Source organism: Pongo pygmaeus, chromosome 9 (genome assembly GCF_028885625.2).
Source record: "Pongo pygmaeus isolate AG05252 chromosome 9, NHGRI_mPonPyg2-v2.0_pri, whole genome shotgun sequence".
NCBI classification, from domain to species: Eukaryota; Metazoa; Chordata; class Mammalia; order Primates; family Hominidae; genus Pongo; species Pongo pygmaeus.
Genome location: NC_072382.2, coordinates 89,631,415 through 89,651,298, shown reverse-complemented (window position 1 = coordinate 89,651,298; position 19,884 = coordinate 89,631,415). Strand labels below are relative to the sequence as shown.

At 38.2% G+C, this 19,884-nt stretch overlaps 1 protein-coding gene across 4 annotated transcripts in view; it reads left to right on the top strand.

Moving 5' to 3' along the window:
- The window catches only part of GRM5 (glutamate metabotropic receptor 5), a 585,961-nt gene that overhangs the window by 508,599 nt on the left and 57,478 nt on the right, over positions 1-19,884 (top strand). For all 4 annotated transcript variants that reach the window (XM_054439378.2, XM_054439376.2, XM_054439380.2 and 1 more), the window contains exon 8: positions 8,148-9,087. In XM_054439378.2, the coding sequence (XP_054295353.2) occupies positions 8,148-9,087 (940 nt within the window). The remainder of the gene's footprint in view (positions 1-8,147; positions 9,088-19,884) is intronic.

Here is a 19,884-nt window from a genome sequence, read left to right as displayed (position 1 = left end):
ACCGGAAGTCATATTTTTCAAAGCTATTTCCTACAAATGTGCATCTGTGATCACATTTCCCTTTAGTACTCTTCAGTACTATTAAATCATTCTTTATGTCTTAATTATAAAATAAATCTTTGCACACAGTTTCAAATTCCCCTATAAAATATAACCAATTAAAAAAACAAAAATAAAAACTATAGCTCTGAATTTTCAGCTCTGTGAAGGAGTTCTATTAAGGGAATCTAAAATGAGATGTGTAATAAACCTTGAAGGATGGGGAATAGGCTAGGTCCTATGACAAATGGATGGCTGTGAGTCTACTCTGTAGCAAAGTTGGGAATGTCCCGTGAATGATCATTCAGAACATTTTCTATGCCAGAAAACTTTAGGAACCCAAGAAAAACAACTGATCAATCAGTGTCTCTGGCAGCAACTCTAAGGACACACAGCCCAGAGTGAAAATCTTGCTGAAGGGTTTGAACCAGTGAGATTTCTTAAGAGGAAGCATGGATTTATGTCAAGATAAAACTATCAAATATTTATGCCACCACTAGCCCCACATTGCCCATGCAGACATTGTTAATTAATCATGATTCTGTTTCCTACTAAATAGACTTAGGACTTCTTTCAGAGGAGTAATTGGCCAAGTTGCCTCCCCTGATGTAGCAAAGATAAAATAAATAAATTAAATAAGCTACTAGATAACCACAGAGTTTTAACCTCAGTCCCAGAAAGTTAACATATCTAATTAAACTTCATATTGCCCCCTCTGAAAAACAGAGATAATGATATTTACCTCATTTTTTATTATGATGATTACATAAAACTTCTGGGATAACACATGATACATAGTAGGCATTCAATAAATTTTAGTCTCTTCTTTTTTTTAGAGGAATATGGCAGCTTCCTGTTGAGTCAGTTACCAATAAAATTTGCCTAACACCTTGGATAAAGACTCTATTTTTATTGGAGAAAGCGATCATGCCATATTTTGTTTCATGCTAAGGTAATGGTAAAAATCAATCAACTATAGAATATGCCTTCCTTGAAGAAAACTTGGGAACTTTTCTATTTTTTTTTTCTATCCTGAAGTAAAAAAAAGAAAAACAAAAGTTACAATTAACAGCCTCCTCAAGAAAAGTACATCTATCTGACCTTCATAGTTGGATGGCACTTTTTAAAGAATGACTTTACTGGTTACTGTCTCCTTCTTTCCTGTATACATACTTCCCAGATCCAATGAATTACTCAAAATTAGATTAATCAGTCACAAAAAATGGCCCAAATGACTAGTCAGCATGAGGTATATTTCTTTTTCTTTGAGATGGAGTCTCACTCTGTCACCCAGGCTGGAGTGCAGTGGTGCAATCTTGGTTCACTGCAACCTCCATCTCCTGGGTTCAAGCGATTCTCCTGCCTCAGCCTCCTGAGTAGCTGGGACTACAGGCACCTGCCACCACGCCTGGCTAATTTTTGTATTTTTGGTAGAGATGTAGTTTCACCATATTGGCCAGGCTTGTCTTGAACTCCTGACCTTGTGATCCGCCCGCCTCGACCTCCCAAAGTGCTGGGATTACAGGCGTGAGCCACGGCACCCGCCCATGAGGAATATTTCTAATGTGAAACATGTCACATCCCTAGGCAGAAGTAAGTTTTTGAGCTGCTTATCTAGTTTTGCTCTCTTTGGGTTCCAGAAACTAGACTCAAATTCATGTGTAGTGAACTGATTTTAGACTTCTGTCTAAAACAGTACATAATAGTTCTGTAACTTGGGACTTCTAAAGGAAACACAAAAGTTTTTTGAGAATGACTTATCCATGCACTAGAATTAGAATTCTATATTTACTTGTATAGAAAATATATTAATTTGTAAAATGCTATATTAACCATATGAATGAGGCACTATGCTCAGTACTGAGGACCCATTTGTGTGCAAAAGAGACAAACTCCCTATCATCAGGGTGCTTCTAGTCAAGTAGAGAAGACAGACCTTAATGATATAATCAATCAAACTCCTCCTACCACAAAATAGATTATAAATACAGTAAGTGCTACAGAGAGAAATGAGTTTCCTCAATGTCTCACATCACACACAGACACCCATCACTTCAAATTCTCTGAATTATGGAAGTGATGGAAAATTTTAGCTCAGGCTAAGTAAAGAAAAAATATTAAAGGATCAGGGATATGAACACTACAGAAAGAATTCTGATTCTGTATCACCCTGCAATCCCAGTTCAACATCCATGAGATCCAAATCCAGAGAGGTAAAGAAAGAAGGAAAGGCAGAAAGATGGCTTATTGGTTACATAGATGGAAAGCAAGCATGATGTTGTTAGTCATCAGTCAACACCTTGTGCTCTGGTCAGATCTGTTGCTCACATATCAAAGGGCAAACCCACAACAGCCGTTTGTCCGTTCTGTATCCCCATATTAGTTTTAATAGATCAGTTTTTTATAATCTATCTTATATCTTCCTTCTCACTGTATACCTGAAATGACCTAACCAGCAGCTGAGAGCACATACATCCTATTCTCAGAGATTCTAAATAGCAACTTCCTTTATCCAAAATATACAGGAATTTAGGCGCTTGGTAAGGAGCTCTTGTTCAGCCCATTTTACAGAACATCAGGCATCTCTCCCTGAAGAGACACTTGGAATAGGGTTTGAAAAATGCAGCAGTCTAGAAACTAGTAACTACAGGAATATTAATACTGCGACACTAACAATCAAACACTAAGCATGAGTACCAGCTGTGAATGAGCAGTCACATCATTTTTTAGGGGTCCAGAAAATCAGTAGATCATCCATTCTGCTATTAGACTTATAGGAAACACATTAGTGAAGTAAAATAATGAATGTGGACAATATAGTTTTGGCAGCTCACTTTCCCTCTTAAGAAAAACTTGTCTTTTCAATGTATGTCAGTTCCAGCTATGAAAAGATGGATTATACAAGAGAACCACAGATGTATGAATCAAGTATAAAAGGGAAGAAAAATGAAAAGTGAATAGCTACCTAAATAGATGTTATCAGAAAATGGACTGCAGTTTTCTAATCCATGTTTCATCTGCATTTCTAGAAAATAATATAATATTGTGCATTTTCTGAGAACCAGAGAAATGGCAATATGCTTGTTAGGAAGAAATTTCACTGACATGATCAAGATTATTTAATTTAAAATATAATAACATATGCTAAATCGATAAAATTCATAATAGAACTATACATTATATGCGCTTTAGACTCTTAGGCAACCTCTACATACACTTCCAGTAACTTACCATTACAGTAAGGATGAAACTGGGATAAAAAATAAAACCATTGATGGAAAAAATGCCCAGTGATTAGAAGAAAATAAGGAAGTTAGGAACAATAACTACACAGATATTCATATAACAGTGTACCTAGTAAGGGTAGTTATCAATGAGAATTTAAATTTATATCATAATAAGGTTAGCATTATTTCAAGATTCTGAGATTTGGTAGACCTTATTTCATGTTAGAAAGTATAATATCCCTTATTCAAAAGAAATAAATCTACTACTAGTGAAGGGAAAAAACATATAATTATCTAATGTCAGAAGCGATATCTGTGAACCTGAAGCTTGAAGCTTTGTGCAAGCTACTTGGGTAAGAATTTTAAAAAGTAAAACAGAACTGATATTCTTAGAGGAGACCGTGGTGGGCCATCCAATTAACACTTTTCTTTGGCTTCTGATACACTTCCTTCCTTCTGTCTGATGTTACATCTTCCCTGACATATTCTCTCACTCTCTCATTCATTAGTATTGGTGTTACACACCAGACTGCTAGGCTCTGCTCTCATCCACATCTAAGAATTTCCTCATTGGTTGCGTTTATTTCCATGTCTCTTATTTTCTGCTTCTATAAACAGATGATTCCTAAAGCTGTAACTTCCACACTGATAGCTTTTAAAACTCACTAGGTCAGACCCAGTACAAACAGTATGCTCAAACCGGAACTAGGTATCATTCCCATGAAATGTGACCCTTTGCTTCCTAAGCCCTCATCTTAGTTAACAGTATTGCTATCAGCTACAAAGCCTTTCTTCTTGATTCTTCTATCTTCTTCATAATTTCTTTCAATTCCAGTTCTGAAATATCTTTACCAACTAATTGTTTCTCTAGTACAGTGACTTAGTTTTTGTCTTTATCATCCCCGTCTACTTGTGATAGTCTTCTGACTGGTTTCTTCATTTCCAGTCTTCATTTGCCATCACAACCTCCTGCCTTTTCAATCTATCTCCCCACCGCCACCACCAGTCCTGCCCTTGAGACGATATATTTTATAAAAAGCCTTAAGTAAGGTTAGGATGATTACATCTTGGAGTTATCATATAAGGCATTTGCACAATGGGTAACAATTTGGCTTGATAATCTCTAAGGTTAAATTGCAAACCAAGCACCAAAGACTAATAGAGCATTACTGAAGTTGCTTATTCAAAATAAAGATTCCTTTGCCCCACCACAATGTACTGACTCAAAATCTTCTGAGTTTAGACTCATGAGTTATAGTTTGTAGGCTTCCCAAGTGATTGTGATACGCATCCATTTTTTGGAAACTCTAAGATCTTATTCAGTTATAAGATTCAGTGATTATAACCCTTTAATCGAGTCCAGTTTGCTATTCTTAGAGAATAGTTACAACAGTATTTTTTGCAATGAAGGCATCAAACTAAATGTAAGACTTTCTAAATGGTTTACATTAAATAAAATAAACATTCATTTAAATATATAAATTCTGAAAAATTTGTGAAAATAATTACATCACGTTAGAGGCAAGCTTCATGTACATTTTTAACACATATATCTAATGAGTTTTCTTTAGTTTCACACGGATGTTAATAAGCTGAACATGAAGAGTTCAAAAATATATCTGATAAAAATAGTAGTAAATGTTATTCTATGCAAAGTATTTAGAAATTAAACTGTTAATTACATTAAGATGAAAACAATTAAGATTTAGCAGAACAGTAGGAAAAAATGGGGTGAAACTAAAGTGTTTAATTACTTTTTCCAGCTCATTCTTTTAGGTAATTAAAAGATTCCTGCCCTATATACAAACATAACATTTCCTATGTAAGTAAATTGCTATGGACGTTAGCAGCATATGACCTAGCGGTAGAAACAGACCTCTATGTAGTTAATAAACTTTACTGTCAAATCATTGCTATAAATGAACTATTATAACATATTAAATATAGGAATGGGATAGGTACAGTGGCTCATGCCTATAATCCCAGCACTTTGAGAGGCCGAGGCAGGTGGATCACTCAAGGCAAGGAGTTCGACCAGCCTGGCCAACATGGTGAAATCCCATCTCTACTAAATATACAAAAAAAATTAGCTGGGCATGCCTGTAATCCCAGCTACTCAGGCGGCTGAGGCACAAGAATCGCTTGAACTCGGGAGGCAGAGGTTGCAGTGAGCCAAGATCACACCACTGCACTCTAGCCTGGGCGACAAAGCGAGACTATGTCTCAAAAAAAAAAACAAAAACAAAAAACAAAACAAACAAACAAACAAAAATATATATGTATATATATGATTAATACTTTCTTTTGTAAAACAGCCTCTCCAAGGAGCAAATTTGTAAATATAAGCCTCAACTCTATGGCGTACTAAAGTATCAGAGGTTGAATTCCAACTATATAGGAAGCACATGGGAACGTAGATGACTAGAAATATGGATATAGGTATATTAATTAGCAATGAGATATGTATTTTTATACTTAATGAGGTCATATAACACAACTGTTTTGTATTTAGTTATATTTAGTCTGAGCTATCCACAATTTTTTAAAATTTAAAGCCCTTTGTTTCAATATTAAATGCACAATTATTTAGAGTAAGAATACATTTTCCCATAGAAACATTTTGCAAAGTGTGCTGAGAATCCCAGGCTAGCTCATAACTCCTATTAAACCCATTATGACTTTAATTATAGTACTAATAGTACTATCTGAAATGTGAGATCTTAAAGCAAAACAGCAGCAGGGCAGAAATAAGGGGAAGAATAATTCCCTTCTCTTCCCTTTTCCCTTCCCCTTCCCCTTCTCTTTCCCTTCTTTCTTCCCTTCCCTTCCCTTCCCTTTCTACAATGAAGCTACCCTTAGGCATATTTTGAAAGAACTACATGCTTCCTTGCTGTCATTACTTGTTGTTGCCTCCCCTACCTCCCAGTAACCATTGATATTCAAAGCCACTGACTGCAACACCCTTAATCATGGGATAGGACAAGTTAATAGGGAAACTTTACTCCTTATCAATGAGGATTTGTTTTCCCTGCATATATCAAGAAAATAAATAAATAAAGGAAGCTTAAACAAAGAAGATGTAGATATGCATAGTCCACAGGTAGTGGGGGGTCCATGTTTCTCAGGGAGTGGAGCCCCCTCTGTTTTGCTCTTCCAAACCCAGAACACATTTTCTGTCCTTCAAGTTACCTTAAAGTCCAAAACAACTGCTGGAGCTCTAGCCATCATGTTTATACGCCAGGCAGCAGAAAAAGAAAGTAAAGAAGGGAAAAAGGTTACTTTCTACCATGAGTCATTTTCCTTTCAGGAATCCTCTGTGTACATGTTATTGGCTAAAACCTATTCATATGCCACAGTTCACAGCAATGGTTGATGAAAAATGTAGTGTTGTAACTGATGCCTTTACCATCCCAAATGAAATTAGAGGTCTATTGCTGAGAATGAAAGGGAGAATAGATGTTGACATGCAATTAGTCATTTCTGCTACATTCCTTAAATGCCCAATGCTCCAGATTACTTGCCTCCTTTCCTACTTACTCAGTGAAACTATCTCAAGTCTATTTTCTTTAAAAGTCTAACTGACAAGAATGATCATCCTAGAACAATGGTTCTCAACTTTGCTTGCACATTAGAAGCACTTCCAGTATTGTTAAAAAATCCTGATGCTCATGTCACGCTCAGACAAATTAAGTCAGAAGCTCAACCAATGGGACACCCAGGTCTCAGGATTTTATATATTTGTGTAAATATGTATATATATAGTCTTGGTGATTCTAGTGTGTAGCCAACTTTGAGAACCACTGTCCTAAAAAATTGTAAAAGACAGATAATCCAAATGATGCTATATTCTGTCACTATTTTTCTGCTATATAATCAAGGAATAATTTTAAAAACTCCATGTTATAAGTAAGGAATAAGGAATGATTTTGAGAGTGGTGCACTTCCCTTGCCTGCCAATTGTTTGCCTTTGGGGTCAATTTTCTTACAAAACTGAACATCCTCCTTTTTTTAACAGAATCTTCTAAAACATCTAAACCACAAGATTCTCTGAAAATTCTAACTCTTCTTTACTAGTGTTGGTCATATTTCATACCTTTTTCACTTTTCACACACTCCCACATCCATTCAAACACTCTATATGGCTCTAAAATAAGTCTTAAATGTGTCCACACCTTTATCTCATCCAAAACCCACATAGAAACCAAAGAAATGTTTAAAACACACACACACACATACACACACACACACACACACACACACACATGCACACACAAATCTGAGCCTGTCATTGCTCTACATAGATCCTTAGAATAACTTCCTACTGACCTAGGACTCCCTAACCTGCAAGATCCCCTTCCTGCCTACCTCCCAGCCTCATCTTAAGCCACTTGTTACGCTATCATACAGTGGCTTCCTTTCATGCCACTCTTCCTTACAGTTAATGTAGTTTAACTGTAAGTTTGCCAAGCCCATGAAATCCCCAAATCCATCAAACCAACACATTTATTTGCTAATTCCTATTGTAGGAGGCCTTTGCTGCTTTCAGAGACTGCTTAGAACCCATGTTATACCTCTTCATGACCCTTATCACAGTTATAATTGTTTAAAAGGCCACTGATTATTTTTTTGAGTGCAGGAAACATGTTCTGCCTTATTTTGTTTCAGAACCTAGAATAGTTCCTATCACAGACCATGTATGTGTTCAGTAATCAAAATTTTCTGAATGAATACATGAAACAATGAGTAGCATGAGATTCTGAAATTAGAAAGGTAGATGGGGAACAAACTGAAATGGTCATGAACAGCTGCTTGTAACTTAGGGATATGTGACCCAAGTCAACATCTCTCCCTCCTTTACAATATGTGTTTGTGTCTCTGCAGGTTGTGATTTGATCCCAGTACAGTATCTTCGATGGGGTGACCCTGAACCCATTGCAGCTGTGGTGTTTGCCTGCCTTGGCCTCCTGGCCACCCTGTTTGTTACCGTAGTCTTCATCATTTACCGTGATACACCAGTAGTCAAGTCCTCAAGCAGGGAACTCTGCTACATTATCCTTGCTGGCATCTGCCTGGGCTACTTATGTACCTTCTGCCTCATTGCAAAGCCCAAACAGATTTACTGCTACCTTCAGAGAATTGGCATTGGTCTCTCCCCAGCCATGAGCTACTCAGCCCTTGTAACAAAGACCAACCGTATTGCAAGGATCCTGGCTGGCAGCAAGAAGAAGATCTGTACCAAAAAGCCCAGATTCATGAGTGCCTGTGCCCAGCTAGTGATTGCTTTCATTCTCATATGCATCCAGTTGGGCATCATCGTTGCCCTCTTTATAATGGAGCCTCCTGACATAATGCATGACTACCCAAGCATTCGAGAAGTCTACCTGATCTGTAACACCACCAACCTAGGAGTTGTCACTCCACTTGGATACAATGGATTGTTGATTTTGAGCTGCACCTTCTATGCGTTCAAGACCAGAAATGTTCCAGCTAACTTCAACGAGGCCAAGTATATCGCCTTCACAATGTACACGACCTGCATTATATGGCTAGCTTTTGTGCCAATCTACTTTGGCAGCAACTACAAAATCATCACCATGTGTTTCTCGGTTAGCCTCAGTGCCACAGTGGCCCTAGGCTGCATGTTTGTGCCGAAGGTGTACATCATCCTGGCCAAACCAGAGAGAAACGTGCGCAGCGCCTTCACCACATCTACCGTGGTGCGCATGCATGTAGGGGATGGCAAGTCATCCTCCGCAGCCAGCAGATCCAGCAGCCTAGTCAACCTGTGGAAGAGAAGGGGCTCCTCTGGGGAAACCTTAAGGTAAAAGTTGCGGGGGCTTAGAGGGGCGCTGGCCCCTAAAACTGGAGCAGAGGCTTGTGTTTCCTAGGTCTTTTAAATGGGAGAAATCTGAGTAAATGAAACCATGTGAGGCAGGGTGACTTACGGCATGGACCTTCTCATAAAATGTTATTTATGGGGTTAATGGGATGTAGGTCCAATTACTTAGGCCAAGTCTAGAAACATGGAAGTAAAAATCTCTAATAAAGCAGAGTTACAGCATATGGGGAGTGAGGTTGAGAGGGCAGACAGAGCAGAGTTAGCTCACAAAGCCAAGGCAAGGATCCTCAAGTTTTGAGGGGACACAGTTATATTGTGGGTTAAATTCTAGTTCACCAGAACAGAGTAAAAATATATTACTAACAAAGATTATACTGACAGCAAAATGCCAAGAACTCGACACATCAGTCTGCACTTGCACGTGCCTAAACCTTATTCAAGGCAGAAGAGTGCTTAAATGCCCATCCAACAGAGGCACAAGAATGTAGGATTTATATTTTAGTTCTTAATGGGCAAGAGGAAATCTTCGGGAGATGTCTAAGCTGCTGAAAAGAACAAAACAACAAAGTGAGTTTGCACATAAAAACAACCAGTCAGCTTCCCAATTCTTTGTTGCCTATAGTCTCATCCCACCCCAAGTTCAATATCACAGGTAGTAGTTATTTGACCATTTCAATCTGAAAAGAATCTAAAGCCAGAAGCCAATGATTTCCCCCCCATGTAAGGAACTTACTTATGCGATAAATCATCCCAAAGCACTTCAAAAGATAAGATCGTGTTATCATTGGCTTGGGAAAAATGTTGAAGTACTAAAAAGGCAACACAGATTGTTGATAATTGGGACTAAGTATCACCTCTATTTAAGAAGTGTAATGTGTAATCAAAAGAGCTGGTCAAGATATCAGCCCTGCTAACTCTTCTGAAATTTAACAGTATTTCTAAAACCTAGAAAAATAAATGGAAGATATGTAGATTTCAAATGGAAGCTACATATCTAAATAACATTGTTTGAACTATTCTCCTATACTATCACTTAGCCTGCAGGAAAGTCCTACTTTTCTGTCAGCCCTAAATCTTCAAAGCATGACTTATTATGATGGTAAAGATACTACGTCTGCTGAGGTTTGAAAATAACTCAGAGGATAGTTGAATTTTATCCACAAGGTCCAATTCGTTTACATTATTAACTTGTACTCTTACCTCTTTCAACTCTTTTCTACTTGTTTTACACTTCTCGTCTCTTTCTATGTACATTGTACAAGACATTCAATTAAACTGTAATTCATGTCTTCTTTTTCAATAAATCCTGGCAATGTCATGGTCTGCACACAGCAGGCCTTTCATATATCTAACCTGCTGGCCTATTTTCCATCTGCCTTCCTGACTCCTCTATGAACCATTCTTTTTCTGAAATTTCTGCAAGATCAGCCTTTCCTTTTGGCTAAGAAAATTTATTTTTCAAACTTTTGTTTTATCAGCTTTTCTTCAAGTTCTATCTGTAAACAGAATCTCCCAGGAAAGCCTGGTATATAAAACAAGCATATTGATGGAGGGAGGGAACTGTGAGTCTATGTCTGAGCACCTAAAAAACTCACTACAGAAAGCCCCTTAGGGAGACAGCATGGCATGGTGGCAGAGAACACTGGCTGCCTAGCCAGATTGTTTTGGGTTTGAACAACAGCAGTGCTACTTCATCTCTCTGCACCTTATTTCTATCATCTGACAAACTGGATTGTAAAAAGTAAAGGAGATAATATGTGTAATGGCTGGCACATAGTAGGCACTTTATTGAAGGTAGCACAGTATAATAGTGCTAGAGAGCACTGGGATTAAATACTGGCAGCATCACTTAGCAGGTGCAGAACCTTAGGCAAATTCACTTAACCTCTCTATGCCTTGATTTCTTCCTCTGAAAAAATGGAGATAAAGAAATGTATACTTCATAGACTGGTTGTGAGGACTGAATAAGTCAACATGTGTATAGTGTCTGCCACATAGTAAGCCCTTCTTAAGTATTTGCTATTTTGATTAACTAAGATAACCATTGTCAGTCTTCTTTTACTCATGAAATTTACTGTACCAAATACACAATCAGGATGATCTTAACAAAGACAGCACTATAAACGGCAGCACAAACCTATGGAGACATTGATTATACAGTCTGAGTTTTCCAGGGCATCTTGATCTTATGTTGTCCAGCTCCTTGCCATTCTGTATAGCACATCCTATCTTCCAATTTAAGCAGAGCAAACTCCTTAGGGGTGGAGGCCTTCTTTACCTTGCTCATCACTGTGCCTCCAATACCTACCTGTACCTTGAAGGGTGCTTGGCACATAGAATATGCTCAATAATGATTTTTGGTATGTTTGTTGCATGAATTTGGGATGGTATTAATGTGGTAGGTACTTTTTTGCTTGTCTTCAAATGTGCACACTCTTACCCCCTAGTTGTACTATTAACTTTTATAAGATTAAGACAAGAAGACAAGTGTTTGGTCTTCTTTCTGCAATCTTGGCAAATCTTGATCTGTCTATGAGATTATAGCTGACACAGGCCACAGTCTGATTATATGGAGATTTCTTTTTTTGCCATCAACTGGAATATTCAAGCTAGAACCTGCTTTTGATATGGATAAGAAAAAGGAGCAGGGAAAGCTATAATTCTTTTGTATCACATGCATCTGATATCTGCTCTCCTTTTTAACCCACAGTCATTAGAAAGAGACGCAAACTAAAATTCCTTTCCTCTATAGCTTCCATGAGCTCCGAAACTAAATATTTCTTCTCTGTGATACAAAATCAAGTTGTTTAGCTTATCTATTACACTGTAGGATATAGCTGGTTATGCAGGTATTCAGCTCCCATTTGATAATTAGTTTTATAAAACCCAACGTATAACACATGGTTCGCCACACTTTAGCTAAACTAATGGGAAACAAATAAATTCAGGTATTTCTAATATTTTTACATTTTCTTCTCAATCGCTTCATTGAGTTGTGCTTCTCAGGCTTGAAAATTTTAATATGCCATTGAGCCCATCTCTTGGGATGTCATGTGGGCTTAAATAGGTAAATCAAGTCTCTGGATGTAGGTCTTTGGTGGAGAAGCATCTACCATGCTCGGCCCAGCCCTGTTCTGCTGTCCTCTGTCAGGTGTATGAAGAAACAGGCTGCTATAATCTGAGATTGGGTATGCCCTCTGTTTCTGGATGGGGTCGTGTGTGTCCCTTCCACATGGAATGGCAGATGGTAAGGGCTCTCTATCTTAAAGAGGATACTAATTGTATACCTCAAAATGAAGAATATAATAATATCTAAGATTATGGTAACTATGTCTCCGAAAGTTAGTATAGGCTCCTGGAAAGTTGTATGTACAGAGATGGAAAATGCAAAGGCAGCATACTAGTTTAGAGTTCTGGCTTTGGAACCACACCTGGATTTCAATTCAGCTATGAATTTGAATAAGGCACTTTAGTCTGTTTTCTCAACTGTAAAATGGTAGATAATAATTCCTATTTTGAGTAGTAAATGAGGTAATATGCATTAAGTGTTTAGTACCAGCCGTAGAAAATATTCAATAAATGCTACCTCAACCTTTTAGAATTGTGTCTGCAAGTAGCAGAAAGCCTGTTTTCAAACACTTACACTCTTTGGGGTTCATTTTCCTCACGTTATAAAACTTGTGGAGGGAGATTGCTTCAGATGTTGGTTCAGTGATGCAAAGGCAAACACTTCTTCCATTCTCTAGGCCTTTTACTAATGGTTGTAATATAGTTGTCATGGTTCCATACATTCTGTACTTTCATTAGGGAAAACGAAAGTCTTCTCAGAGTCCCATAAGAATTGCCCTTGTGTCTCACTGGCCCAAACTGTCTAATATAAGAGAATATGGGAAAGTGACATTTAGCCTCTTCCATCTCCATCATGGAAATGGAAAGAAAAAATGGTATGTCAGGTGTTTGTTAGATAATCCAGTGCATAGTGCCTCAAATGTTAGCACCTAGTAGTAGTCCCATTGGTAGTAGTCACAGAAGGAAGAGGAATGGAACAGAGAAGAGGGCAAAGAAGAGGAAGGAAGTAAGATGAAGTGGAGCACAACGTAGGAGACTGGAAAAAAGTTTCAAATCAAAGTAGTCCCCCGAAATGGTTCATTTATTACCTACATACTATGTTCTGCCACCTTACAGAACTTTTCGTATGTATAACTAGTCTAACATTTCTAATTGTCACAAAACACTGCAAGTTGAAGCAACAATCCTCCCATTTTTCACATGAGGAATTTGAGGTCCTGCACGGTGAGAAGACTTGCCTATTGTCTCATGACTAATGAGTAATGGAGCAGTTTTTAAATTAAGGTCTTAGCTGATGATTATTAGAGCTGAGCATATATGGACTGTTTTCTTTGGAAATTTAGTGTATTCTTTGAAAAATTAAATAGCTCCATGAAAAAGAAATTATTTGGTCAAAAAGGTGAAAAACTCTATTCTCTTATTGGAGATAAACACTGAGAAGTCTTGCACTGTAGAAACCTATCATCTATTTGTTAACTCTTTCTATCATTTTGCAAACATATACACAAGACCATATTTTTCCAAGTAAACCTCTTAACATTCTGAAGAACTGATGCTCCAAAGAACTTACTTCGGAAAACATCATCAATCATCATAGACCCAAGAGAAGGCATGTTTATGAGGCCTGAAGAGTAGTTCATATCTTTAATGAGAAGGGGGCTAGACGAAGCAAATTTCCGCTTCTCATCATGGAGAAAGCATCACTTTGGGCTCTCTGAGCACCTAAGGAGATGACAGAGGTAATTCTAACAGATCCAACAATTTTCTGTGAAGTTAAATTGGCTCAACCTAGAGCACAAATAGAAAAGTGCCCAGAATCAGTCATTCAATTCACTGAAATAGCAAAGGGAGATTTTTATTTAAATGGAAATGAGTCACTACAGATTTTTTTATATGGAAACATGCTATTTATGCCATCAATGTATAGAGGTCCCTGTGATTAACATTTTGGTTCTAGACACTAATTTCCAGCACAACATGGTGCAGCATGAAATCATTGTCAAGCAGATAATGCCAGGCTTCCGTTTAAGGCATTCACTTCAGCTGCAAATTGACAAATGAACACAAGGCCAGTTCTGACCTAAATAAAGCATTGAATCTGATGAATCTAAAGTTCTAGCTCTGCAAGATTCAGAATTTCCAGGCACATGGAACTGGGGTTCTAAAATGCAATGGGCCTTTCATGGCTAACTTGATGACAGAGACCTACAGCTGGAAGTTATAAATTTTCTTAGACGGCAAAACCCGCCCTTGGGATTCTAGTCAGGTGGCAGAATCATTAGTGTTGCCTCCACCTTAACTGAAATTTAGAAACTGCCATTTGCCACTTCTGTTTTAATTAACTAATTAACTTTGTTTTAATTAGCACTGTCATGAGGGCCCACTTTGGCTGTCTGCTAAAGCAACTGCTGGTCTCCCCACATTCATTGGCCGAATTACAATATGCCTAGAAAACTGGTTCATTTGTGTGAATTCCAATATGCCCCAATTGTTATCAGAGCTTTCATAATTTCCAATGGCTTATATTTCCTTCAGGCATTATTAGTCTGCATGAAGTGATGTTCATCCTATTTCTCTTTCTTTAGAGTCCTCCACCTTTTCCTTCTATCTCTCCAGATCCTACTCATCTTCCAAGGCTAGGACACCTCAATGAGACCCTATCAGATTTACCCATCTCACAGATTTTCCCTCATCTGGACTCTTGGAGCATTTATTATGTATACCATATATTTCACACATATCCCTCACCCTTTCTTCACTTGTTATTTATTCACAGACATTGACTGAGGACTGAGCAATACCACCACTGTGCTAGGCCCTCGGGATATAGAGTTTGTTTAGCGTACATATGTAACATTTTCACAACTATCTAATGCTGTCTTCAGCGTATTTATATCTCCCTTGGTGCCTAGCACAGTGCTTGCACAGCAGTGATTAATAAAGAGCATACAGAAGGACAGGTGGATTAGAGATCTGTTGGGCAGCACCTTATGGAGGTCACACTGCCTTCAGAGGGAATAAGATTACTCACTTTGTTGACTTGATGGGCCAGATTTTATCTGATAATGCTTTGTCCTAAAAATACAAGAAAAAAATGCTTTCTTTCTAAAATGAACTTTTCTTTTTAAAATCAAGCTTCCATTGAATGCCTACTCAGCAGCATCAGCAACTGTTCCAGATCCTAGGGATACAGAGATAGATAAAAAACAATCTTTGAGAAGCCCTCAGTCTCCCAGGAAAGGCAGGATTAGTCACAGTAAGTTCAATAAAGCAATACAGTGCCATGATAGGAGCCTACAGAGAAACAGAGGGACCCAAAGGTAGAAGTAGTAAATTCTGTCAGAAATTAGAAATAATGTTTAAAAGATACTAATTCAAACAAGAGAAACTATCTAAGTGTTTTAAACCCTGTTTACAAGCCTTCAGGGCTTCTCCACCCAGTAGGACAGGATAGAGCCAAATTTCTTTTGCATAGTAGGAAAGGCCCTTGCTAATCTGACTCCTTCACCTTTAGCTAGCCTTGCTTCTGGCCACCCCCTGCCTGACTTTCCACTCTGATCCTTATATAATTTCCTTGCTCTAGGGCCTCTAGAGAGGCAGCTACTTTGGTATGAAATACACCTACCCCATCTCACCCTCAACTCTCACATAGCCAACTCATACTCATCTTAGATACCAATTCTTCTGGAAAGCCTCTCCTGGCCCTCTGAGACTGCATTAAGTTCCTCTCCTTATGATCCAAATGAGCTATGTGCTTCTCACTACAGAGCATTTATCATCCCACGTTAGAATTGTCTGTTTAATTGAAAGACTCTTTTACACCATCATCTCTAGCCTCACCACACACACACACTATACCATGAACTTATTAAAGAGAGGAGCTGTATCTTACTCATTTTCTGTATCATTTGCACCCTGCACAGTGCCAATCACATACTCAATACTCAAAAAATGTTTGTTAAATGAATACATGGATAAATAACTAACGATGTCTGAGCTGCACTGGCATTTGCCAGTGAACAAGAAAAGGCTGAAGCTAGGGAGTAATTATATTTATTGAGCACTTGCTATGGGCCAGGCACTGCTCTAAACCCCTTAAATGTAATGAATCTTTTTATATCCACAACAATCTATGGGGTAGGCATTATTAGCTCATTTATTGTACACATGAGGAAACTGAGGCAAACAGAAGCTAATTGACTTCCCCATTCAGACAGTAAGTAGAAGAGGAAGAATTAGAATGAAAGGAAGCTAGCTTCATAGCCCACTCAGTTAACCGTTAAGCTGCGTTCCCTATTCCAGCCCTTATGACAAATATGGCAGCCCTAACTGAGGAAAAACTGACATTAATAAGTAAGGAGTAGAACTCCCCACCAAGGAATTTCCTTGAAAACTGCTCCCTGTATCTTTATTGCACTGCACACTTTTGATTCCATCATATCCTGAATGAACCTAATTTGATTGTGAATAGAGTACACAAAAGCCTCTGAGATAAAATTTAAACCTTAAGAACTGCCTGAAATTTGGTGGTGATTTTCAAATATTTGTATAGATTTTGTTTATGAGAATAAAATCTGACTGACTTTTTATTATGTATAATATTTTTACAGGAATTGAGAAGACTTAGACTACTTTTTTTTTTTCTTTTATTGTAATTATTATTATTATTATTATTATTATACTTTAGGTTTTATGGTACATGTGCCCAATGTGCAGGTAAGTTACATATGTATACATGTGCCATGCTGGTGCACTGCACCCACCAACTCGTCATCTAGCAACTTTTTTGTATAATATTTTTAGTTACAAAGTTTTTATTATAAACTTTTATTATGAGCTCTTTATAAACCACATTTTTACTCTGCTTCTATTTACTAATTTTTCCCTCCAAGAAGTCCCACAAACTTAAAAAAATAGAACTTTATTAATATACTTTGAGGATTATGCTGTTTTGTTGTTGTGTTGTTTGTTGTATTTTTTTTTTTTTTTTGAGATGGACTCTCACTCTGTTGCCAGGCTGTAGTGCAAGGGTGTGATCTGGGCTCACTGCAACCTCCACCTTCCAGTTTCAAGCGATTCTCCTGCCTCAGCCTCCCGAGTTGTGGGACTATAGGCACGCACCACCACACCCAGCTAATTTCTGGATTTTTAGAAGAGATGGGGTTTCACCATGTTGTCCAGGATGGTCTTGATCTCTTGACCTCATGATCCACCTGCCAGTGGGTCAATGTTTCAAGTCATCTAACCCTTTCCCACTCTCTCCCCTTAGAACAAAATTACAGGAGTGCAGGCTGTGAAATCTCAACAGCAGAAATTGCAACCCTTTTCCAAATCCCACCTATCCCTTAGCACAATGGTATTCAACAGGTGCTTACTTTGGATAATAACAATGAATGAGGAACTGCAGAAACACTGACTGGAATGACAGCTCCCAAAAGCAGTGAGAACAACAAGCTGGGATTGTTGTTTCGAATGTGGGGCTGTATTTACAAACTCACCTAGCCATAAATCGCCAAGAGCTGAGTCACAAACCCTGATATAGTTACTTTTCTTTGGAGGGAGTGCCTAATCTGAAGTGAAATGAAATAGGCAAAGGATCCTTATGCTTCCCACCTTGGTTCAGTCCAGTGTAATTCAACCAGAGTTTTTAGAATAATCATTATATACTGGGTACATTGCTGAATTCTGGGAGAATAAAGATAAACAAGACACAAAGCCTGCCCTTTGGAAAAGCTCACAGAGTAGTGGGGAGATCAATTCATACACAAAGCAATGTTTTAGAATATGAAGTGATGAGGGAGAAAAATGCACAGAGAAATCAGAAGTCACTGAAGAATAAACTGAGTCCAATTTGAAGGTTTCTGGAAAGGTGACACTTGAGTTGAATCTCAAAGGGATAGCATTAGGAGAAATAACTAATGTAATTGATGGGTTAATGGGTACAACAAAGCAACAAACCACCATGGCACATGTATACCTATGTAACAAACCTGCATGTTCTGCACATGTACCCCAGAACTTAAAGTATTAAAAAAAAAAAAAAAAAGGATGAAGCCATGTGAAAACCGTGGAATACACCATACTGGGAAACAACAGGAGCAACAGCCCAGAAGTATGAAACAACATGGTGTGTGCAGGGAATCACAAGCATGTAAAATGTGTGTCAGCAGGTAACAGGAGATGAAACTGACAGGGAAGGGGCAGAGGAGGATCCTCTATTGTTTCCTTATAAGCTTAGCCTCAAGGAACCATCAGCCAACCACCTTCCAGCTCTCCCAATTTCCTTTCAGTTGCCTCTTTTCCCTTCTTAACACCCACTTTAGACATCCAATTCCTAATACTCATGGCTACCTCCCCAGCATCAACCTGATGCCTCCACACACCATATGCAATCAAAACTTCCCCTCCTCTCTGCTAGAGAACAGATAAATTTATCTGTGCTATGATGATAAGGATTGATAATGGCTTGCTTCATCCTTTAAACACTTACTGAGCAACTACTTTATGACAGATACTGTGCTAAGTACTTTTATCTGTTATCTCATTGGATCTTCACATAGTATTTTAAAATAGAAACTATCATCGCCTATCCACATATAAAGAAAAATTAGTAACGGAAGCACATAGAGGCCTAATACCCTTTAGTTAGTGAACTAATAGGTGACAGAACCAAAATTTAGGGTTCAAACGCAGGTCTATATATCTTCAAAGCTCTTTTTCATTCCAACATTGCTTTACTGGTGGATTTATTTTCTCAAGCATGTATCTCATTTTGTTCTTGTTACTGTTGATAAATAAGGTCATGATGAATGTATTTCTGCCACATATTTTGACACAATTTTTTAGTCTCAGAGAAATAACCCTAAAGGCAACTTTTTTTATTTTTTTGGTATATAGGCAAATCAGTCCAAGTGACCCTGATGGAACAAGGTAGCCGTCGGTGTCTCTCATGTCATAATTTGAAAGAAGTAGTGTGGTATAGGGAAGTGAGCTTTGTCAGCGAAGACATGCATTCTAATCCTGACTTTGACATTTACAAGCCAGAACCCTAGACTAAGCACTTAAATTCTCAGAGCCTCTAGAAAATAAGGACAAAAATATTCATTTCACTCTGTATTGTGCTCAAAGGTCCACTGTGAACATAATAGAGAATGTATCCCACAGGGCCGCACACGGTGGCTCACGCCTATAATCCCAGAACTTTGGGAGGCTGAGGCAGGAGGATCATGAGGTCAGGAGTTTAAGGCCAGCCTGACCAACATGGTGAAACCTTGTCTGTACCAAAAATACAAAAATTAGTGGGGCATGGGGGCGGGCACCTGTAATCCCAGCTACTTGGGAGGCTGAGGCAGCAGAATTGCTTAAACCCAGGAGGCGGAGAATGCAGTGAGCCAAGATTGCACCATTGCACTCCAGCCTAGGTGACAGAGCAAGACTCCATCTAAAAAAAAAAGAAAGAAAGAAAGAAAAGAATGTGTCCCACAGTTTAGATCCATGAAATGTGAGTCTTCTTTTCACTAATCCTGGGGTCAATCTCATGACCCCACCTAATAGACAGTCCTGGTGACAATCTAAGAGTAGGCTATATGACTTTATTCTTTAGAATGCTACTGACATGAAAATATTTGACTTCAGGAACCCTGCCTGAATTACTAGGAAATCATTGGTCTATCCTGGGGATCCATGGCCCTCCAAATTTTCATTACATCC